The 25332-nt window shown below is 43.9% G+C and overlaps 2 protein-coding genes across 2 annotated transcripts; both read right to left on the reverse strand.

Annotated features, from left to right (window-relative positions):
• Window positions 1-3808: 3808 nt before the first annotated feature.
• Window positions 3809-16374, reverse strand: LOC115187627 (phosphatidylserine synthase 1; the record flags this gene model as incomplete). Its single annotated transcript, XM_029746596.1, is given in 9 exon segments — window positions 3809-3874; window positions 5266-5378; window positions 10017-10158; window positions 12582-12733; window positions 12895-13053; window positions 13522-13646; window positions 14200-14244; window positions 14786-14877; window positions 15954-16374. Coding segments are annotated over 9 exon segments (1079 nt in total), but the record flags the coding sequence as incomplete, so codon positions are not given.
• Window positions 16375-19329: 2955 nt separating this feature from the next.
• Window positions 19330-24023, reverse strand: LOC115187628 (membrane-spanning 4-domains subfamily A member 4D). Its single transcript, XM_029746597.1, has 7 exons — window positions 23965-24023; window positions 23311-23473; window positions 23021-23119; window positions 22713-22769; window positions 22447-22554; window positions 21078-21194; window positions 19330-19594 (listed from the first exon to the last, which is right to left on the reverse strand). Exons 2-7 carry the CDS (start codon window positions 23467-23469, stop codon window positions 19565-19567), a joined length of 570 nt encoding a protein of 189 aa, XP_029602457.1. The 5' UTR covers window positions 23470-23473; window positions 23965-24023; the 3' UTR covers window positions 19330-19564.
• Between the last annotated feature and the right edge of the window lie 1309 nt (window positions 24024-25332).

Consider the following 25332-nt stretch of genomic DNA (forward strand, 5'->3'; position numbering starts at 1 on the left):
GTACAAATGACCTCCACTAACCTGTACCCCCTTACTGTTTATTATCTATACATAGTCACTTTACCCTACCTACATGTACAAATGACCTCCACTAACCTGTACCCCCTTACTGTTTATTATCTATCATAGTCACTTTACCCCTACCTACATGTACAAATGACCTCCACTAACCTTACTGTTTATTATCTATACATAGTCACTATACCCCTACCTACATGTACAAAGACCTCTCACTAACCTGTACCCCCTTACTGTTTATTATCTATACATAGTCACTTTACCCCTACCTACATGTACAAATGACCTCCACTAAACCTGTACCCCTTACTGTTTATTATCTATACATAGTCACTATACCCCTACCTACATGTACAAATGACTCCACTAACCCTTACTGTTTATTATCTATACATAGTCACTTTACCCCTACCTACATGTACAAATGACCTCCACTAACCTGTACCCCTTACTGTTTATTATCTATACATAGTCACTTTACCCCTACCTACATGTACAAATGACCTCCACTAACCCTTACTGTTTATATCTATAACATAGTCACTATTCCCCCTACCTACATGTACAAATGACCTCCCTAACCCCTTAATGTTATTATCTATACATAGTCACTTTACCCCTACCTACATGTACAAATGACCCTACACTAACCCCCTTAAGTTTATTATCTATACATAGTCACTATTACCCCTTACCTACATGTACAAATGACCTCCACTAACCCCTTACTGTTTATTATCTATACATAGTCACTATACCCCTACCTACATGTTACAAATGGACCTCCACTAACCTGTACCCCCTTACTGTTTATTATCTATACATAGTCCACTTTACCCCTACCTACATGTACAAATGCACCTCACTAACCCCTTTACTGTTATTATCTACATAGGTCACTATACCCCTACATACATGTACAAATGACCTCCACTAACCTGTACCCCCTTTACTGTTTATATCTATACATAGTCCCTATACCCCTACCCTACATGTACAATGACCTCCACTAACCTGTACCCCCTTACTGTTTATTATCTATACATAGTCACTATACCCCTACCTACATGTACAAATGACCTCCACTAACCTCTACCCCCTTACTGTTTTATCTATACATAGTCACTATACCCCTACCTACATGTACAAATGACCTCCACTAACCTGTACCCCCTTACTGTTTATTATCTATACATAGTCACTTTACCCCTACCTACATGTACAAATGACCTCCACTAACCTGTACCCCCTTACTGTTTATTATCTATACATAGTCACATATCCCCTACTACATGTACAAATGACCTCCACTAACCTGTACCCCTTACTGTTTATCTTATACATAGTCACTTTACCCCTACCTACATGTACAAATGACCTCCACTAACCCTTACTGTTATTATCTATACATAGTCACTATACCCCTACCTACATGTACAATGACCTCCACTAACCCCGTACTGTTTATTATCTATACATAGTCACTATACCCCTACCTACATGTACAAATGACCTCCACTAACCTGTACCCCCTTACTGTTTATTATCTATACATAGTCACTATACCCCTACCTACATGTACAAATGACCTCCACTAACCTGTACCCCCTTACTGTTTATTATCTATACATAGTCACTATACCCCTACCTACATGTACAATGACCTCCACTAACCCCTTACTGTTTATTATCTATACATAGTCACTTTACCCCTACCTACATGTACAAATGACCTCCACTAACCCCTTACGTTTATTATCTATACATAGTCACTTCACCCCTACCTACATGTACAGATCACCTCCACTAACCCCTTACTGTTTATTATCTATACATAGTCACTTCACCCCTACCTACATGTACAGATCACCTCCACTAACCTGTACCCCCTACTGTTTATTATCTTATACATAGTCACTATACCCCACCTACATGTACAAATGACCTCCACTAACCTGTACCCCCTTACTGTTTATTATCTATACATAGTCACTATACCCCTACTACATGTACAAATGACCCTCCACTAACCTGTACCCCCTTACTGTTTATATCTATACATAGTACCTTTACCCCTACCTACATGCTACAAATGACCTCCACTAACCTGTACCCCCTTACTGTTTATTATCTATACATAGTACCTTTACCCCTACCTACATGTACAAATGACCTCCACTAACCTGTACCCCCCTTACTGTTTATTATCTATACATAGTCACTTTACCCCTACCTACATGTACAAAATGACCTCACTAACCTGTACCCCCTTACTGTTTATTATCTATACATAGTCACTTCACCCCTACCTACATGTACAAATGACCTCCACTAACCTGTACCCCCTTACTGTTTATTATCTATACATAGCCACTATACCCCTACCTACATGTACAAATGACCTCCACTAACCTGTACCCCCTTACTGTTTATTATCTATACATAGTCACTATACCCCTACCTACATGTACAAATGACCTCCACTAACCCCGTACTGTTTATTATCTATACATAGTCACTTTACCCCTACCTACATGTACAAATGACCTCCACTAACCCCTTACTGTTTATTATCTATACATAGTCACTATACCCCTACCTACATGTACAAATGACCTCCACTAACCTGTACCCCCTTACTGTTTATTATCTATACATAGTCACTTTACCCCTACCTACATGTACAAATGACCTCCACTAACCTGTACCCCCTTACTGTTTATTATCTATACATAGTCACTTTACCCCTACCTACATGTACAAATGACCTCCACTAACCTGTACCCCCTTACTGTTTATTATCTATACATAGTCACTTTACCCCTACCTACATGTACAAATGACCTCCACTAACCTGTACCCCTGCACATTGACTCGGTACCGGTACCCCCTGTATAAAGCCTTGTTATTGTATTGTGTTATTTAAAACTTTCTTTTTTACTTTAGTTTATTTAGTAAATATTTTCTTAACTCCATTTTTTTTAAACCTGCATTGTTGGTTCAGGGCTTGTAAGGAAGCATTTCACAGTAAGGTCTACACCTGTTGTATTCAGCACGTGACTAATAAAGTTTGATTTGATTTAGAGATGTAAACATAAATAACAGTCAGAATACACCATTCTACTGACTTAGTGATTCCAGTATTCTAGAGTATTCTACCCTACACACTCCTACACCATGTGTCTTAGTAATGACTTTAATACGGCCAGTCTTTAATACTCAGGGTTTAGCTGGGGGATAATGGAGCCCATTGTTTTGTAGTGCTACGCTGTCAGACTGTCTGTGTGTGTGTCTGTGTGTGTGTGTGTGTGTGTGTGTCTGTGTGTGTGTACAGCCCTAACCAGCTAGAGTTTCAGTCCTCCAGGCTGTTAAAGGTGTGTTAACATTAATCTAGCCTCCATCACCATGTCTTCACCCTCACACTGCCAGACTGTCTCTCTGTGTGTGTGTGTGTGTGTGTGTGTGTGTCTCTGTGTCTGTGTGTGTGTGTGTGTGTACAGCCCTAACCAGCTAGAGTTTCTCAGTCCTCCAGGCTGTTAAAGGTGTGTTAACATTAACCTAGCCTCCATCACTATGTCTTCACCCTCACACTGCTAGTTTACATACCAATACGCAGCCCAACGGTAGAAACCACACCGTCAAAGAGCTCTGTTCAGTTGTTGACTAAAGGTAAATCATGGACCAGACGTAGATGTGTATTGTAGTTTAATGGTGGCAGACAGCAGAGTAAACAGCTTTATCTCCTCAGACATCTACTGTTGTCATGGTAGTAGCTAATGAAATAACTCACCCAAACACCCAGCACTGTGTCCCAACACGCTTACACTGTGTGTCTGTGAGGTAGGCATAGTACTGCCTGAAAAACACAGGGAGAAAACACCACAACAGCTCAGGACAAATACAGGACGGAAAGGCAGACATGTGAACCAGTTTACCACAGACAGAGAGCTGCCCTCTCATAGCCTTTACCTCTAGACATGTTGACATGGAAGAAGAACTCTGATGTTGGACAAACACTGACGGTTGGACTGACGAGTTTTCTAAAGACTGGTGCACAAGGGGGGGCAGAGGAGAATGGGGGGGGAAACAGAGGAGAATGGGGGGGGGGAAACAGAGGAGAGGGGGGGCAGAGGAGAATGGGGGGGGGAAACAGAGGAGAATGGGGGGGGGAAACAGAGGAGAGGGGGGGAAACAGAGGAGAATGGGGGGGGAAACAGAGGAGAGGGGGGGGGAAACAGAGGAGAGGGGGGGGGGAAACAGAGGAGAGGGGGGGGGAACAGAGGAGAATGGGGGGGGGAAACAGAGGAGGGAAACAGAGGAGAGGGGGGGGGGGAAACAGAGGAGAGGGGGGGGAAACAGAGGAGAATGGGGGGGGAAACAGAGGAGAGGGGGGGAAACAGAGGAGAGGGGGGGGGAAACAGAGGAGAGGGGGGGGGGAAACAGAGGAGAGGGGGGGGGGAAACAGAGGAGAGGGGGGGGGGGAAACAGAGGAGAGGGGGGGGGAAACAGAGGAGAGGGGGGAAACAGAGGAGAGGGGGGGGAAACAGAGAAGAATGGGGGGGAAACAGAGGAGAAGGGGGGGGGAAACAGAGGAGAATGGGGGGGGAAACAGAGGAAAGGGGGGGAACAGAGGAGAGGGGGGGAAACAGAGGAGAGGGGGGGGAAACAGAGGAGAGGGGGGGGGAAACAGAGGAGAGGGGGGGGAAACAGAGGAGAGGGGGGGGGAAACAGAGGAGAGGGGGGGGGAAACAGAGGAGAGGGGGGGGAAACAGAGGAGAGGGGGGGGAAACAGAGGAGAGGGGGGGGGAAACAGAGGAGAGGGGGGGGAAACAGAGGAGAGGGGGGGGAAACATAGGAGAGGGGGGGAAACATAGGAGAGGGGGGGAAACATAGGAGAGGGGGGGGAAACATAGGAGAGGGGGGGGAAACAGAGGAGAGGGGGGGAAACAGAGGAGAGGGGGGGAAACAGAGGAGAGGGGGGGGAAACAGAGGAGAGAACAGAGGAGAGGAGAAGAGAACAGAGGAGAGGAGAGGAGAACAGAGGAGAGGAGAAGAGAACAGAGGAGAGGGGGGGAAACAGAGGAGAGGGGGGGGAAACAGAGGAGAGGGGGGGGAAACAGAGGAGAGACCAGAGGAGAGGAGAAGAGAACAGAGGAGAGGAGAAGAGAAGAGAACAGAGGAGAGGAGAAGAGAAGAGAACAGAGGAGAGGGGGGGGGGATCAGCCCAGGCGAGGGGTGAGGTCCTACCTCACGGTGGGAGCTGTGATGATGCCGATAAAGAGGATCCGACACCAGCTGAGGGCGTGGCACGCCGGGAACACAAATATGTGCTTCAGGAAGAATGTGTTCAACTCTGTCAGCTATGGAGAAACAGAGAGAGTTATCATAGACACCATCACATAGCCACCCCCCCCCCCACGGGGCTCTACAGAGCTCCCCCCCCCACAGGGCTCTACAGAGCCCCCCCCCCCCCACAGGGCTCTACAGAGCTCCCCCATCCCCCACCCCACAGGGCTCTACAACCTAGGCACCCGTGCTACTTGTAAAAAAGGTCAGCGTCGAGCCCTGCTGCATTTCAATCACACTGAATACAGCCACAAATTATTTTTTATTTAACTAGGGAAGTCAGTTAAGAACAAATTCTTATTTACAATGACGGCCTAGGAACAGTGGGTTAACTGGGTTGTTCAGGGGCAGAACAACAGATTTTTACCTTGTCAGCTCAGGGATTCAATATAGCAACCTTTTGGTTACTGGCCCAACGCTCTAAACCACTAGGCTACCTGCTGGTTACTGGCCCAACGCTCTAAACCACTAGGCTACCTGCTGGTTACTGGCCCAACGCTCTAAACCACTAGGCTACCTGCTGGTTACTGGCCCAACGCTCTAAACCACTAGGCTACCTGCTGGTTACTGGCCCAACGCTCTAAACCACTAGGCTACCTGCTGGTTACTGGCCCAACGCTCTAAACCACTAGGCTACCTGCTGGTTACTGGCCCAACGCTCTAAACCACTAGGCTACCTGCTGGTTACTGGCCCAACGCTCTAAACCACTAGGCTACCTGCTGGTTACTGGCCCAACGCTCTAAACCACTAGGCTACCTGCTGGTTACTGGCCCAACGCTCTAAACCACTAGGCTACCTGCTGGTTACTGGCCCAACGCTCTAAACCACTAGGCTACCTGCTGGTTACTGGCCCAACGCTCTAAACCACTAGGCTACCTGCTGGTTACTGGCCCAACGCTCTAAACCACTAGGCTACCTGCTGGTTACTGGCCCAACGCTCTAAACCACTAGGCTACCTGCTGGTTACTGGCCCAACGCTCTAAACCACTAGGCTACCTGCTGGTTACTGGCCCAACGCTCTAAACCACTAGGCTACCTGCTGGTTACTGGCCCAACGCTCTAAACCACTAGGCTACCTGCTGGTTACTGGCCCAACGCTCTAAACCACTAGGCTACCTGCTGGTTACTGGCCCCAACGCTCTAAACCACTAGGCTACCTGCTGGTTACTGGCCCAACGCTCTAAACCACTAGGCTACCTGCTGGTTACTGGCCCAACGCTCTAAACCACTAGGCTACCTGCTGGTTACTGGCCCAACGCTCTAAACCACTAGGCTACCTGCTGGTTACTGGCCCAACGCTCTAAACCACTAGGCTACCTGCTGGTTACTGGCCCAACGCTCTAAACCACTAGGCTACCTGCTGGCTACTGGCCCAACGCTCTAAACCACTAGGCTCCCTGCTCGTTACTGGCCCAACGCTCTAAACCACTAGGCTACCTGCTGGTTACTGGCCCAACGCTCTAAACCACTAGGCTACCTGCTGGTTACTGGCCCAACGCTCTAAACCACTAGGCTACCTGCTGGTTACTGGCCCAACGCTCTAAACCACTAGGCTACCTGCTGGTTACTGGCCCAACGCTCTAAACCACTAGGCTACCTGCTGGTTACTGGCCCAACGCTCTAAACCACTAGGCTACCTGCTGGTTACTGGCCCAACGCTCTAAACCACTAGGCTACCTGCTGGTTACTGGCCCAACGCTCTAAACCACTAGGCTACCTGCTGGTTACTGGCCCAACGCTCTAAACCACTAGGCTACCTGCTGGTTACTGGCCCAACGCTCTAAACCACTAGGCTACCTGCTGGTTACTGGCCCAACGCTCTACAACCACTAGGCTACCTGCTGGTTACTGGCCCAACGCTCTAAACCACTAGGCTACCTGCTGGTTACTGGCCCAACGCTCTAAACCACTAGGCTACCTGCTGGTTACTGGCCCAACGCTCTAAACCACTAGGCTACCTGCTGGTTACTGGCCCAACGCTCTAAACCACTAGGCTACCTGCTGGTTACTGGCCCAACGCTCTAAACCACTAGGCTACCTGCTGGTTACTGGCCCAACGCTCTAAACCACTAGGCTACCTGCTGGTTACTGGCCCAACGCTCTAAAACCACTAGGCTACCTGCTGGTTACTGGCCCAACGCTCTAAACCACTAGGCTACCTGCTGGGTACTGGCCCAACGCTCTAAACCACTAGGCTACCTGCTGGTTACTGGCCCAACGCTCTAAACCACTAGGCTACCTGCTGGTTACTGGCCCAACGCTCTAAACCACTAGGCTACCTGCTGGTTACTGGCCCAACGCTCTAAACCACTAGGCTACCTGCTGGTTACTGGCCCAACGCTCTAAACCACTAGGCTACCTGCTGGCTACTGGCCCAACGCTCTAAACCACTAGGCTACCTGCTGGTTACTGGCCCAACGCTCTAAACCACTAGGCTACCTGCTGGCTACTGGCCCAACGCTCTAAACCACTAGGCTACCTGCTGGTTACTGGCCCAACGCTCTAAACCACTAGGCTACCTGCCGCCCCAACTCCTCCCTCTCTCTACCTCCCAAATGAGGAAGTAGAATACATAGCCTAGCTATGGATTACAAACTATAACAGTGAACCTGAACCATGTCAACATTTGGACACACCCACCCACAGTTTGACCCTGCGCTTCTCATCATCCACAGTACAGCATAATGAAGAGACTGGAACCAGACTGTCTCAACACACTGTCATTTGGCCCTGAGCCTGGGTGTGTCTCTCTCTCAGTGTAGAGATAGGCTCAGGGCCAAATAAGACTGTCTACAGGCCCTCTGGAGAGAGAGCAGCTCAACTGTAGCTACTCCTGAGGACTCTCTCTCTCTACCTTTGCTCTCCCCTCCTTTCTACTCACCCACCTCTCCATAATCTCCCCCCTCTCTCTCCCCCCACCCCTCGTCAATCTACTCTCAAAGACTGGGTAATTACTATTTCAAGCCCCCAGAGTGTTGGGAACGGGAGACAGAGGGGGAGGGAGGGGAGAGAGACTAGTCCATTTCTCCACCACACAAAAAGCAGAGAAGCTGCTCAGCTTTTCATCGCCATGGCAGCCAGTATTGAGGATAAAAGGGGGGGGTGAAGGAGTATTGGCAGATATGGGGGGCTCTCTGGCTGGGACCTGGATTGTATTCATTAGGCAAGAAATAAAAGACAACGGACTAAAATAGGGAGGGACTACTAGAACTTTTCCAACAAGAAATGCTCGTTTTCATTTTCCATTGCAAAAATGGTTTTGCTACGGTGTTCCCTAATGAATACCACCCTGGGTTGATGATGTAAAGCAGTGGAACTTATTCAAGTTCACCATCTATCCATCCATCCCACGGTGTGGTGGGGCGCTGTCCCCTGTCCAGAAACTGTCACATGTCTTCCGGCTAGTTTTTCACTCTTTAAGTAATGAGTTTTCAATAAGAACATGCCAGGCAGAATCCCCATATACCGCAGCAGTCAAAAGTCTGGACACACCTACTCATTCCAGGGTTTTTCTTTATTTTGACTATTTTCTACATTGTAGAATAATAGTGAAGACATCAAAATTATGAAATAACATACAGAATCATGCAGTAAATATTTTATATTTGAGATTCTTCAAAGTAGCCACCATTTGCCTTGACAGCTTTGCATTCTACAATGTAGAAAATAGTTTTAAAAAAGAAACCCTGGAATGAGTAGGTGTGTCCAAACTTTTGACTGCTACGGTATTTGGGGATTCTGCCTGGCATGTTCTTATTGAAAACTCATTACTTAAAGAGTGAAAAACTAGCCGGAAGACATGTGACAGTTTCTGGACAGGGGACAGCGCCCCACCACACCGTGGGATGGATGGATAGATGGTGAACTTGAATAAGTTCCACTGCTTTACATCATCAACCCAGGGTCATATTCATTAGGGAACACCGTAGCAAAACCATTTCTGCAATGGAAAATACCTATACCTAGTGCTAACCGCTAACCCCCGTCAGACCAGAACTCCCCATATACCTAGTGCTAACCGCTAACCCCCGTCAGACCAGAACTCCCCATATACCTAGTGCTAACCGCTAACCCCCGTCAGACCAGAACTCCCCATATACCTAGTGCTAACCGCTAACCCCCGTCAGACCAGAACTCCCCATATACCTAGTGCTAACCGCTAACCCCCGTCAGAGCAGAACTCCCCATATACCTAGTGCTAACCGCTAACCCCCGTCAGACCAGAACTCCCCGTATACCTAGTGCTAACCGCTAACCCCCGTCAGACCAGAACTCCCCGTATACCTAGTGCTAACCCCTGTCAGACCAGAACTCCCCGTATACCTAGTGCTAACCGCTAACCCCTGTCAGACCAGAACTCCCCATATACCTGGTGCTGTCAGGTCAGATAGACTTTGACCAGGGCCCTAAAGTAGTGCACTATAGGGTGTTATTGGACGTGGGTGCATTAGAAATAGAATGACAGTTGTACGTTTGAACCCAGAAACATACCTGCCAGATGACAGTTGTACGTTTGAACCCAGAAACATACCTGCCAGATGACAGTTGTACGTTTGAACCCAGGAACATACCTGCCAGATGACAGTTGTACGTTTGAACCCAGAAACATACCTGCCAGATGACAGTTGTACGTTTGAACCCAGGAACATACCTGCCAGATGATCATGAAGAGGTAGACCCCGGTGACGCGCTGCAGGGAAGACTTGGGGTCAAACCAGCGGACGTAGGTCCAGCTAGCCGGGGTGAACTGGAGCGCAGCACGTTTGATCTTCCCTGTCGTGGTGTGGATGTCCCTGGACAGGTAGAGAGAGACACACACACACACGGCAGAAGAGTTAACAAGGCTTGTGAATAGACATACAAAAAGATAAGTAACACACAGCTAACTAGGGTGAAAACAATGCCATTACATAAATCATTCAAGTCCACCTCATTACCAGGCAACGGGCCTGATAATGCTAAACGAACGCTAAACTGTAAGTGGCTCTGGATCAGAGAGTCTGACAAATGACTAAAAGGTCAATGTAAAAATGTAGGAAGTCAATTTCCATACGGTTTTGTTTCTGAGACGTGAACAAATGTCACTCTATTCCCTAGATACAGCAAGTAGCCTTGTCTGAGCCAGAACGGCCCATAGGGCAGAAGCAGATCTCCTGTTTAGTTAGTGTGAGGCAGCTTGACGAACAAGTACACCCCCAGGACAGGACGCTATTGCAGAGCCCCATGGGCCCTGGTCAAAAGAACTGCTCTAATACAGGGAAAAGGGTGCCAATTGTGACACAGCCAGTAAAGTGAGAGAGGGAGGGGACCTACATGATGATGGAGGCCCAGTGGTAGGGCTAGGAGGACCTACATGATGATGGAGGTCCAGTGGTAGGGCTAGGAGGACCTACACTAAATAGCCAAAAGTATGTGGACACCCCTTCAAATTAGTGGATTCGGCAATTTCAGCTACACCCGGTTGCTGACCTGTATATAAAAATCGAGCACACCGCCATGCAATCTCCATAGACAAACATTGACAGTAGAATGGCACGTACTGAAGAGCTCAGTGACTATCAACGTGGCACCGTCATAGGATGCCACCTTTCCAACAAGTCAGTTTGTCAAATTTCTGACCTGCTAGAGCTGCTCCGGTCAACTGTAAGTAACGTTATTGTGAAGTGGAAACGTCTAGGAGCAACAACAGCTCAGCTGCGAAGTGGTACGCCACACAAGCTCACAGAACACAGAACAGGACCGCTGAGTGCTGAAGCGAGTAAAAATTGTCTGTCCTCGGTTGCAACACTCACAAGGACTTCCAAACTGCCTCTGGAAGCAACGTCAGCACAAGAACTGTTCGTCGCAAGCTTCATGAAATGGGTTTCCATGGCCGAGCAGCCGCACACAAGCCTAAGATCACCATGCGCAATGCCAAGCTTCGGCTAGAGTGGTGTAAAGCTCTCCACCATTGGACTCTGGAAAAGTGGAAATGTGTTCTCTAGAGTGATGAATCACGCTTCACCATCTGGCAGTCAGACGGAAGAATCTGGGTTTGACAGAATAATGGTCTGGGTCTGTTTTTCATGGTTCGGGAAGGGAAATCTTAACGCTACAGCATACAATAACATTCTATATGACTCTGTGCTCCTAACTTTGTGGCAAACATTTGGGAAAGGCCCTTTCCTGTTTCAGCAACAGCCCCCGACCCTACTAATGCTCATGGCTGAATGGAAGCAAGTGCCCACAGTAATGTTCCAACATCTAGTGGAAAGCCTTCCCAGAATTGTTGAGTCTGTTATAGCAGAAAGGTGGGGGGCTAACTCAATTTTTATGCCCATGATTTTGGAATGAGATGTTTGATGAGCAGGTGTCCATATACTTTTGTGTACCCGATGGAGGCCCAGTGACAGGGTCAGGAGGACCTACCCGATGGAGGCCCAGTGACAGGGTCAGGAGGACCTACCCGATGGAGGCCCAGTGTCACAGTTATGGGTACCTACCTGATGGAGGCCCAGTGGTAGGGTTACGTGAACCTACTTGATGGAGGCCCAGTGGTAGGGTTACGGGAATCTACTTGATGGAGGCCCAGTGGTAGGGTTACGGGAACCTACTTGATGGAGGCCCAGTGGTAGGGTTACGGGAACCTACTTGATGGAGGCCCAGTGGTAGGGTTACGGGAACCTACTTGATGGAGGCCCAGTGGTAGGGTTACGGGTACCTACTTGATGGAGGCCCAGTGGTAGGGTTACGGGAACCTACTTGATGGAGGCCCAGTGGTAGGGTTACGGGAACCTACTTGATGGAGGCCCAGTGGTAGGGTTACGGGAACCTACTTGGAGGCCCAGTGGTAGGGTTACGGGAAACTACTTGGAGGCCCAGTGGTAGGGTTACGGGTACCTACTTGATGGAGGCCCAGTGGTAGGGTTACGGGAACCTACTTGATGGAGGCCCAGTGGTAGGGTTACGGGAACCTACTTGATGGAGGCCCAGTGGTAGGGTTACGGGAACCTACTTGATGGAGGCCCAGTGGTAGGGTTACGGGAAACTACTTGATGGAGGCCCAGTGGTAGGGTTACGGGTACCTACTTGATGGAGGCCCAGTGGTAGGGTTACGGGAACCTACTTGATGGAGGCCCAGTGGTAGGGTTACGGGAACCTACTTGATGGAGGCCCAGTGGTAGGGTTACGGGTACCTACTTGATGGAGGCCCAGTGGTAGGGTTATGGGTACCTACTTGATGGAGGCCCAGTGGTAGGTCCTCATCTCCAGGAAGCGACAGACAGTCATACCCATCCAGATGCCTCCTCCATTACACAACAGGATGTCCAGGATCAGCTGGTCCCACCAGCACTCAGCAAAGTTAGGCAGCAGGTGCATGAAGAACAGCTGAGGAGGAGAGGAGAGGATGAGGAGGGGGAAAAGAGGGAGAGGAAGAGGAATCATTTCTAGCTCTCCTAAACTCCTTCTCTGACACTCTCCTAACCAAATGTTCTGACATTTTGTGTGTGTGTGTGTTCGTGCTTTGGGGCGTGTGTGTGTGTGTGTACCTCAGTGAGCTCCCAGGTGATGCTGATGGTCCAACAGAGGCCGTAGCTGCGGATGAGCAGGGCCTTCATGCCCCAGCCCCAGAAGTGACTGAAGGCAAATATGTCAAAGTGGCTCAGGATTCGCTCCCAGGTGATCACGTGACAGTTCACTGCATACTCCTACAAGCAGAGCACAGCGGCCAGAGCCGACATCAACAACATCCAATCAGAACAAGAGCATGAGGAAGTGAGTGTTGGTGCTAGAAGAGGGCTGTATCCTGTTTCTCCACCCTTTTCCCCAATGTGTGGACTTGCACACTTCCCATCATGGATTAAAAGCATTGGATTGGTGTAAGTATTGGCTGGAAGGAGTTTCCCAATTGTTAAAAGGCATGACAGAAAGTGTGCACCTCAGGTGGAGAATCAGGAAGTGGCCGAGGTCAATGTGCTAACAAAGAGACTGATTGCTAAGAGATCAAAAACTGATAGTAAAGAAAGGGTGCGTCCCAAATGGCACTCTATTCCCCTATTATAACGCACTACTTTTGACCACGGCTCTAGTGAAAAGTAGTGCACTCTATAGGGAACAGGGTGAGTTGGGATGCAGCCACAGAGACTGATAGGAGAGCAAGGCTGCTGCTTACTCACCATGATGTCAGCCTCCCGGGTGGCGTAGCGCAGGTTGGGGTCCAGCCAGTACATGACGTTCTTCACCTGCTCCCAGTTTAGGAAGATGATGAACACCAGGAACAGGAAGTACAGCACACTCAGACCTGACAATAACAGAGACATATCAGATCACCAGGAACAGGAAGTACAGCACACTCACACCTGACAATAACAGAGAGATATTAGATCACCAGGAACAGGAAGTACAGCACACTCACACCTGGCGTTAACAGAGAGATATCAGATCACCAGGAAAAGGAAGTACAGCACACTCACACCTGGCGTTAACAGAGAGATATCAGATCACCAGGAACAGGAAGTACAGCACACTCACACCTGGCGTTAACAGAGTAATAACAGATTAAGCGGAATCTCATTCAATCAGGGCAAAACTGGTTTTAGCAATTTAGAAAGCCCTTTTTACGTCAACAGCTGTCAGAAAGTAGGCCTAAACCCCAAAGAGCAACCGAAGCAGAAGCACAGTGGCCAGGAAACACTCCCTAGAAGGAAGGAACCTATAAAGAAACCTAGAGAGAGTACCAACTCTCATGAATTGGGTGGATAATTCATGGTTAAGCTCATTCAAAGTGAACTGGAATGGTAGCTAGGCCTATACAAAAAAAGGGATTGTTATATTTGTCACTTAATGTCACTCACCGAAAACTATTCGCCATATCGCCGGATGTGGTCTGGTAAATGGTCCTAGAGAGAGATGTGTCAAACAACATGGAATCAACAACTTCATACACACAGAAGAGTTACAGGGCTGGTACAATGACATGTGGAGATGTCTGACACATACAACGTTTTAATCTCAACATATTATTGCACCAGCACAATGTTTTTATCTCAACATATTAGTGTACCAACACAACTTTATTACCAGGACCTGGTGTAACAGAGTTACTTCCATCCCTCTCCTCACCCCAACCTGTGATTGAACCAGGGACCCTCTGAACACAGACAACAGTCACCCTCGAAGCATCGTTACCCATCACACCACAAAAGCCACGGCCCTTGCAGAGTAAGGGAAACAACTACTTCAAGATCTCAGAGCGAGTGACATCACCGTTTCAAACACTACTAGCGTGCACTAGCTAGCCATTTCACACTGGTTACACTAGCACCCTATTCCCTATATAGTACACTACATATGACCAGAGCCCAGGTATAAAGTAGTGCACTATATAGGGAATAGGGTGCCATTTGATGTCAGAAGCAGCTTGGACAAGCTTGTCCTTACCGTTAGGGAAGGCCAGAACACTGATGACCAGGAAGAAGGAGATGACCAGGATGAGGCCCACCCACAAGTTAGCGTCTTCGTTTGTCTCATCCCTAACATAACAAAAAGGATTATTAACACACACCAACACCAGCATTAACACATTTCAGAGTCAGTGAGATAAAAACAGTTAGAAAACTGATGCACTGATGGGACAGGTGGGTTTGAAACCCAGATTATATCCCCACCTCTGTCCCCACATATCCTGCTGTACTGTGCTCTCCTTCAATCCCACTTATTAAAGATCAGTGAGAGGGCTGAAATGATATTAGAATTCACTCATCACTGCTGAGTGACCTACTCCAGACACCCCCATTCCATTTGGTTATTGAGGATAAACCACTCTTGATGAGAGCAGCAGATAAGGGATTTGTCCCAAATGGCACCCCATTCCACATAGTGAAATACTTTTGACCAGGGCGCTATATGGAATAGGATGCTATTTGGACACAGACAAGCTGTGCATCATGGGCTGCGTTCAGCACGCAAAAACGTAGCGGAAACGGTGCTGTACGAACGACCAGTTGAAAAACGGGAGAGGTTGGGTTGTGAGTTCAAAATGCACAGCTCTCCTTTAAAATACGTAACTTATTGCTTCAACCACAGCCTGCCACACCCAACAAACGGCGCAAAGTACCTCAAAGACTGTTCAAGAACGGTCAATGCAAACGGTTCCGCAACGTAGCAAATGTTCAATCGAACTGAACGCACCCATGATGTAAGAAACGGCTAGATGCATCTTGCAGATAAAAATGGACCACCCGGAACCAGGATGGGAGATCCTTCCCCACAGTATAGAAAACATACAAACGTGGCACTTTGCCACAATGTGGCAAATAATCAGCCCACTTGCTACATCGTAACCAAACAAATGAAACATTCTCCTTCATTCGAGACGAGAGAGGAGCCAGATGGCCAGTCCCGCACCAGAGAACTTAAACTAGCTAACTACTTCATCGAAAGACCTAAGTTACACATGTCAATTGTCGGAAATACTAGCGAACTGAATTACTTTTTGACTGCATTAACAAACACTTAGCTGCTCTGGCAGTTGGCCCAGTCAATATCGTTAGCATGTAGCTAGCTACTGTTAACTACCAGTAGTTAGCTGGCTAACCACTCTACTTACCTTGTAAATGCGAAATACATCAAGCTGAGCACTGTGCATGTTAACAGTGTTATTGTGTGCGGCTTGTAGAAAAAGTCCAGTGTAATATCCTCCACTTGCTGCTCGTTGATCATACGGAAATGCATCCTGTAGTTCACATCATCTTTGCCTATGGTCCGCGATTCGTACCCATATCCGGACGCCATAACTGCGGGAGGGCGACCAGAGGAATCCGCCTCACCTCCTGCGGGCTCCTTTAGATTGACGTTCAGCGAAATGAATGATTCATGTTGTCCTCTAGTAAAGACCAACACGACCAGACGCACGTCCGTTAAATATGTGCGCAACAGCACAACCTAAAGAAAAACAGAGTCACGCATGAACTGCTGCCTTCTTGCGAGTGCGAACATCACGGGTTAAATTTACTGAAACGTTTTAGGGGAAAAGAAACTCTCGATTTTTTGATTGGTTTGTAAGTCTAGGGGAGTAGCACTATGGAAAGCCGAAGGGTTCAGTTTATGAGATCAATCACGCGCTATTTTCTTAACGTTTGTAAACCACCAAGACAAACCCACATAAATAGAATGGATTATATTTCTATGGTTCAACCGAGGTCAGTTCCACACCGCGTGAGGTTATTTACGTTCATGTCACAGGAGGGCAAAAAGTTATATGAATATTTTCCAACCACAAGCATTGATGTCACGAGTGGCCTGACCTACATTATTCCTAAACTACATTATTCCTAATCTACATTATTCCTAACCTACATTAGTTATCTGAAAAGCGGGAGAGATCGTCATGAAATCACTGCATTATGAAAAGCCATTAGTAAAATGTATATCATTATCATTCTCTGTTAGGGCTTCACATAATGTATGAAAAACCATCAACATGGACATTATAATAATAGAATAGAACATAATGGAATTAAACAACGTTATTCTACTGTCCACTAAGACTGGGAATCGCCAGGGATGTCACGATAAGATATTATCACGATAACTTTGGTGCGAACACCCAGAGAAATGATTTAGTGTAGAGGTGCTGACTAACTGCAAATTAACTGTAAGCTATAAAAACAAAGAAAGATAGTCACACTCTATATAAACTCCCAGTAATGTATTGGGTTAAACACCAACGTTTTGGTCACCCTGAAGAAGGCACAGTGAGGCAGAAACGTTGGTGTTTTACCCAATACATTACTGGGAGTTTATACATAGAATGTGTGACTCTGTTTATTTTTATACCAAACATATTGCTCACCATATGCTGTTGTCTGTGATAGAATATGTTTGTACCATGTTTTGTGCTGCTACCATGTTCGGTTGCTACCATGTTGTTGTCATGTTGTGTTGCTACCATGCTGTGTTGCTGCCTTGCTATGTTGTTGTCTTAGGTCTCTCTTTATGAACAGTAGTGTTGTGTTGTCTCTCTTGTCTTGATGTGTGTTTTGTCATATATATAAAAAAAAATATATATATATATATATATATATAGATTATTTTTTTTTGAGCCCTGTCCCATCCCAATAAATAAGAATTTGTTCTTAACTGGCTTACATAGTTAAATAAAGGTCTAATTAAAATTAAAAAGAGCCACGAGAAAACAAGTTTTGATCAGTCATGGAAATAAAAGTGCTGAAAACCAATTGGCTCCCTATTTAAAAAGAAGATGGAGAACAAGCTATGAAGGAAAAATACTGGAGTTTTGGAGCAGGTACAGCAAACTAGAGCAAAAATAATATTGCAAAAATGTGAAAATTATACGATATATTGTCAAAAAGAATATCCTGATATGTAACTGTGGATTATTTCCCCCATCACTACTGTCTACTGTCTACTTGACTAATGGTCTCTTGTTTACCAACTAAACATCACAATGACTGTATTGCCCCACAGTCTGGTATTTTTTCACATAGCCTAATGTTATCTATTTCTGTGCCTCTGACACCCTCAAGTGGTGACTTTTAGGGCTTGATAAAGCCTATCAGAAACAAAATAGTCTCAGCCCAGTCAAAGAACTTCTCTATCCTGGCACCACAATAGTAGAACCAGCTTCCCCTTGAAGTTAGGACAGCAGAGTCCCTGCCCATCTTCTGAAAACATCTGAAACCCTATCTCTTCAAAGAGTATCTTAAATAATCCCACGGCACCCCCCTGCACCCTCAAAATGCCTTTCGTGAACTAACACTGGTACTTGACTTTCCCCTACTAGCTCTGACTTTACTGATTAGCTCTGGGATTTTGCCTGTGCTTACCCCCATTCCATGTATTTTGTATCCTGAAAAACTCCCCAGTCCTTAACGATTACAAATCGTATTTGTCACATGCGCCAAATACAACAGGTGTAGACCTTACAGTGAAATGCTTACTTACAAGCCCTTAACCAAAAATGCAGTTTTAAGAAAAATAAGTGTTAAGTAAAAAATAGGTAAGTAAAAAATAAAAGTAACAAATAATTAAAGAGCAGCAGTAAAGTAACAGTAGCGAGGCTATATACAGGGGGTGCCAGTACAGAGTCAATGTGCGGGGGCACCAGTTAAAGTTCCTTGGTGTCCACAAGCTGTTGAGCTGTTTTGAAACTTCTCTTTTTTGGAACCTCACATGCACCCTGCTAACTCCCCAGAGGCCTGAGTGTTGTGCTTCTCAGGGGCCACTCCGGATAGTGTGGTGTAGGTGACACAGCATCAGCACATCAAGCCTAGACCCTAGACCTCTGTTAAAACAAACCTCAATTATGTCGAAAGAAATAGTTCCTCTCTGAGAACTCATGTACTTCTCAGTCTCACCAAAATAAAATGACATATAACATATAAAATATATACAGAATATTCAATTAAAAATGCTATTCATTGGTGATCATTTGTAGTTTAATAAGTCCTATTTTTTGGTATATTATCTAAGAGTTGGTTGGAAAATATTCTGTTGGCTTTGGTGCATAAAATATAGCTGTATTATTATGACAACGTGATCAGGAAGGCAGGGAATTACAGGTCTATTGTTACAAAAAGAAGACATTAAACAATACATGTTTATATTCATTTTAGTCAGATACAAGTCAAATGAAAATATAGCCTACATTTTAAAATGTCATTTTTACTATTATTTAACCTGTAATTTTGTATTTTTATTAACCTTGATTTAACTAGGCAAGTCAGTTAAGAACAAATTCTTATTTCCAATGACAGCCTACCGGTTAACAGGGGGTTAACTGCCTTGTTCAGCGGCAGAATGACAGATTTTTGCCTTGTCAGCTCGGGGATTCGATCCAGCAAGCTTTCGGTTACTGGCCCAACGCTCTAACCACTAGGCTACCTGCCGCCCCCATTACACTATTAATCACTATTACATCACAGGTAATCACTATTACATCATAGGTAATCACTAATACATAATAAGTCATCAATACTATATTACAGTTAATCACTACCACACCGTCGGTAATCACTACTACATCATAGGTAACGACTACTACATCATAGATAATCACTACTACATTATAGGTAATCAATACTACATCATAATAACAAACACAAAGTGAAGACTATCTGTATCCACTATAAATTGGCACAAGTAAAACAAATGTCATACAAGTTTAGTAATGATTTCACTTCATTGTTTGTTGTTAGTTCATACGTCCTGCTTCAGGGTGACCATGGGCTGGAGAGAGAAATTGCAAGCATCTTATTTCATTTATTTAACCATACAGGAAGTCATCATTGAGACCCATGTCTCTTTTTTGAGTGAGCTCTGCAAGGAATGTGTTGTTTGGTTATTTAGTGTGTGCACTCAGTAAATACACTTGTCGCTATATAAGAAGTATATAAATCATTATATTTACACTCCAGTATAATAAATGTATACAGTCTCACCAGAATGTTCAGCCCAGTCAGTATAATAAACAGTAGAGTCTCACCAGAATGTTCAGCCCAGTCAGTATAATAAACAGTAGAGTCTCAGCAGAATGTTCAGCCCAGTCAGTATAATAAACAGTAGAGTCTCAGCAGAATGTTCAGCCCAGTCAGTATAATAAACAGTAGAGTCTCAGCAGAATGTTCAGCCCAGTCAGTATAATAAACAGTAGAGTCTCAGCAGAATGTTCAGCCCAGTCAGTATAATAAACAGTAGAGTCTCACCAGAATGTTCAGCCCAGTCAGTATAATAAACAGTAGAGTCTCAGCAGAATGTTCAGCCCAGTCAGTATAATAAACAGTAAAGTCTCAGCAGAATGTTCAGCCCAGTCAGTATAATAAACAGTAGAGTCTCAGCAGAATGTTCAGCCCAGTCAGTATAATAAACAGTAGTCTCACCAGAATGTTCAGCCCAGTCAGTATAATAAACAGTAGAGTCTCAGCAGAATGTTCAGCCCAGTCAGTATAATAAACAGTAGAGTCTCACCAGAATGTTCAGCCCAGTCAGTATAATAAACAGTAGAGTCTCACCAGAATGTTCAGCCCAGTCAGTATAATAAACAGTAGAGTCTCAGCAGAATGTTCAGCCCAGTCAGTATAATAAACAGTAGAGTCTCACCAGAATGTTCAGCCCAGTCAGTATAATAAACAGTAGAGTCTCAGCAGAATGTTCAGCCCAGTCAGTATAATAAACAGTAGAGTCTCAGCAGAATGTTCAGCCCAGTCAGTATAATAAACAGTAGAGTCTCACCAGAATGTTCAGCCCAGTCAGTATAATAAACAGTAGAGTCTCAGCAGAATGTTCAGCCCAGTCAGTATAATAAACAGTAGAGTCTCACCAGAATGTTCAGCCCAGTCAGTATAATAAACAGTAGAGTCTCAGCAGAATGTTCAGCCCAGTCAGTATAATAAACAGTAGAGTCTCACCAGAATGTTCAGCCCAGTCAGTATAATAAACAGTAGAGTCTCAGCAGAATGTTCAGCCCAGTCAGTATAATAAACAGTAGAGTCTCAGCAGAATGTTCAGCCCAGTCAGTATAATAAACAGTAGAGTCTCACCAGAATGTTCAGCCCAGTCAGTATAATAAACAGTAGAGTCTCAGCAGAATGTTCAGCCCAGTCAGTATAATAAACAGTAGAGTCTCAGCAGAATGTTCAGCCCAGTCAGTATAATAAACAGTAGAGTCTCAGCAGAATGTTCAGCCCAGTCAGTATAATAAACAGAGTCTCACCAGAATGTTGAAGTGCTGTCTGCACACTGCTTTACTCTCCCAGTAGATCACCACCATGGCAACAACCAGTTCAATGACCAGGAGAACTACAATCATCCATTTGATTCCAGAAAATACCTGACAAAGTAAAGAGAATAGTAACTTAATACACAAATAACTTAATACACAAATAACTTAATACACTAATAACTTAATACACTAATAACTTAATACACTAATAACTTAATACACTAATAACTTAATACACTAATAACTTAATACACTAATAACTTAATCACTTAATACACTAATAACTTAATACACTAATAACTTAATACACTAATAACTTAATACACAAATAACTTAATACACAAATAACTTAATACACTAATAACTTAATACACTAATAACTTAATACACTAATAACTTAATACACAAATAACTTAATACACTAATAACTTAATACACTAATAACTTAATACACTAATAACTTAATACACTAATAACTTAATAACTTAATACACTAATAACTTAATAACTTAATACACTAATAACTTAATACACTAATAACTTAATACACTAATAACTTAATAACTTAATACACTAATAACTTAATAACTTAATACACTAATAACTTAATACACTAATAACTTAATACACGAATAACTTAATAACTTAATACACAAATAACTTAATACACTAATAACTTAATACACTAATAACTTAATAACTTAATACACTAATAACTTAATACACTAATAACTTAATAACTTAATACACTAATAACTTAATACACTAATAACTTAATAACTTAATACAATAACTTAATACCTTAATACACTAATAACTTAACTTAATACACTAATAACTTAACTTAATACACTAATATCTTAACTTAACTTAATACACTAATAACTTAACTTAATACACTAATAACTTAATACACTAATAACTTAACTTAATACACTAATAACTTAATACACTAATAACTTAATACACTAATAACTTAACCACTTAATACACTAATAACTTAATACACTAATAACTTAACTTAACTTAATACACTAATAACTTAATACACTAATAACTTAATCACTTAATACACTAATAACTTAACTTAACTTAATACACTAATAACGTAATACACTAATAACTTAATCACTTAATACACATGTTTTTTTCTGGTTTCATTTTATGTTGATAAGCTATTGTGGTTTAGTATTTTGTTTGTGTAGAACATTTACACAGAATTACAAAGCAAACAAACAATTCAGTATCCGTATTGCATTATCTAATTTCAATGCTTGTACTCTTCCACCTCATTAACAAATCAATACTAATGAATTAACTCATTGTAATAACCAAACAATTAAGTCATTAACTCTGGAACCTGTTGATGGTCCCCGTAGAAACCATGAGAGACGTCGACAGTGCAGAGAACAACAGCAGCTACTGTCCAGAAACAGCTGACGATGTTCAAGGTAAATGACAGTTTGGCCTGTTGATAGTGGAGAAAAACACAATCACCTCACTATTCAATTGGTATGTTTTGATATATTTCATGTGTAATATTTTCATAATAATTTAAATAATCTACAATAATTTCATATTTGATCCATGACGGAATTTAGGTATGTTTATAAAGCTTGAACTTACCACACACATATCTGGAGAATGACCTGCAGCATAGGTCAGCATTCCGGCAGCAACAAACTTTATAAAACAAATATGGTTTTTTGTTCCTTCATTATTTGGGAGACTGATTACAAATTCAATCAACAGTACATGTATTATCCTCATTGTAGAGTACACACTTCACACACAATGCACACTGACGACAGGAGAGAATAACACATAGAGACGACACAGAGCTTTGGTCCAACATCGGCTGTATCAACATGTGTCTAATCTAATAACTGATGATGACACAAACTACTTAGTGGGCTGATTGCAGTGGTTCTTACCAGGACACTGGGCATGGTGTAGATCAGAACTATTGCGCTGTGCTGGACAAGCAGCAGCCCCAGAATCAAGACAAGGACTCCAGCAATGAGCTGAGCCGTCTAAAAACGAGAATAAGATGTAATCAGACTAACAGAGGAGAAAATATCCCGGAAACTGGCCTTTACATGAACATATACCAACTGTTCAACATAACTTCTGCTCGTCATGAATGTATTTTAATAATCCACAGATCAGCCTGCCTGAAATAAATGTTTACTCGGCTGTATAGGAACATGTTTGCCATTCGTACCCCCAGAGCTTTAGGCTGACCCTTGAGGAAGACCTTGTAGACATCTTTGAAGACACAGTGGAACTTCTCAGGCATCAGCTGGCCCTCCTGAGCATCTCTGAGACTGCCCAGAGGTATAGTGATGACCATGCACTCATCTGACTGAAATGTGTACTTCATTTACCTGGGAACAATACATTTCATTAAAGGGAGAAAAATAAAATAAAAACTACTTTAGTGAATATAGAGGAAGACAACTACTTCCAATGACATAATTAGTAAAGAATGAATAGGTAATTAGTAGGCAATGCCTCCTCACAACTGGTCAAAATCACACGATGCACAATGATGATGTCATTGGAAACACATCTTTCTCTATATTATTTTACTACAGAACATAGAAACGCACAATTTCCACATATGTTGGTGTTGGGGTGGTGCTGGAGACGATGAATATGAAGTTTCCCTTTATTAAGACATCATGTAGACAATAACACTACTGATGTAATGAGGACACTGTAATGTAACGTGTTACCAATAAAAACTATCGGAATAATATTGCTGAAATAAACCATAAACTGTTGTAATAACTCTATGGATATTGTTATTAAATGGGAAACACGTCATGAATGGTTAAAGATAATAGCAGAACAAGCTTTCATGAAGTTTACATACCTGCTGCTGTTTGTTTCTAACTTTATGGAGGAAGTCACACTTGGAGGGCGTCTGCGCTGGTCTGGTAAGCAAGCTGTGATGGACAAAGACATTTTCAGAGAGAGAGAGAGAGAGAGAGAGAGAGAGCACAGAGAGAGAGAGAGAGAGAGAGAGAGAGAGAGAGAGAGTAAGTGTACACTGTTTGTTGAAAACACTAAAGCTGAGTGGATGAGCTCCGGGTACAAGGTCAAGGTGAACTGAATTCACAGGTGGAAAACTTCTTCAGAAACTGAACCGTATACATACAACAAAGTTCATTAAGTGTTGTAGTGTGTTTCTGAGCGCTTCACACCATCTCGCTCATCACCTGAAACTAACAGCACGTTTGTGGTTTGAACAATTGGAGGACGTGGCGCATCTTGTCTTTAAATCAGCAGATATCTCATATGATAGGGTGGCCATTGTGGTCAACAGTTTAGAAGAGCTTCCTCCACGTCAGTAGAGTGAATTGTGAGAAGCTAAGCCTTACAGGGATCAGGCACAGTGATGCTGAAGAAGGCACTTCAAGTGCATATTTTTTAGGGGACAAGAGTACGAGCATTAAATCAACTCTGGTGAGTGTGAATGTGAGAAATGTCAATATAATAATAGTGATAGTTTTAATGTAAATGTATGAATGCAGTTGTCAATATTTTATGTTAATGATCCTATATGTAAAAGTAGGCGAGACACTCGGATTTCTCTCACAACAGTTTCAAGCTAAATGTAGGCTATAATGACTGTTTTGTTAAGATATTGATGATGATGATGGTGATGATGATGTTGATGATGACGATGGTGATGATGGTGAGGATGATGATGGTGATGTTGATGATGATGATGGTGATGTTGATGATGATGGTGATGATGGTGAGGATGGTGATGATAATGATGAGGATGATGGTGGTGGTTATGACGATGAATTCAGGAGATAAAACATGATCAGGACTATTTTGGACAATAATAGATTGGATGTTGCAATTAAAGAAATAGATGAAGGGTATACAGTGTATATATATATATATATATATATATATATATATATATGTATGTATATCAAAGTGTTATGATTGCATTATAACTTCAGAAGTTTATACTCATCAGCGAAACAACATCATGTTCCCACAGGTATTGTGATTGAGACGTCATGGCTTGTGCAGACATCCCCATGGACATTCTGGGTCCTGAATCTGAGGAGCAGGAGTATGAGGAGCCCGGGGACCAGAGAGGAGAACCACTGATCAAGTATTACCAAGCAACTGAACTAATGCCTGCTCCCAAAGGACCACTCCATGACCTGTTGCTGAAGCAGCCTGCCGTGTTGGGGGTAAGAGCATAGATACTAAGAGC

This window comes from Salmo trutta, unplaced genomic scaffold, assembly GCF_901001165.1.
Source record: "Salmo trutta unplaced genomic scaffold, fSalTru1.1, whole genome shotgun sequence".
Classification (NCBI taxonomy): Eukaryota; Metazoa; Chordata; class Actinopteri; order Salmoniformes; family Salmonidae; genus Salmo; species Salmo trutta.

What these genes read in the sequence shown, in the direction of transcription:
- LOC115187628 (XM_029746597.1), bottom strand. Translation starts at nt 23,469, where the DNA reads ATGAAGTACACATTTCAGTCAGATGAGTGCATGGTCATCACTATACCT. An exon ending in ACACCATGCCCAGTGTCCTG is followed by an intron (nt 22,770 to 23,020) that starts GTAAGAACCACT and finishes TGTTTTATAAAG; the next exon opens with TTTGTTGCTGCCGGAATGCT. An exon ending in GACAGCACTTCAACATTCTG is followed by an intron (nt 19,595 to 21,077) that starts GTGAGACTCTGT and finishes TTCTCTCTCCAG; the next exon opens with CCCATGGTCACCCTGAAGCA.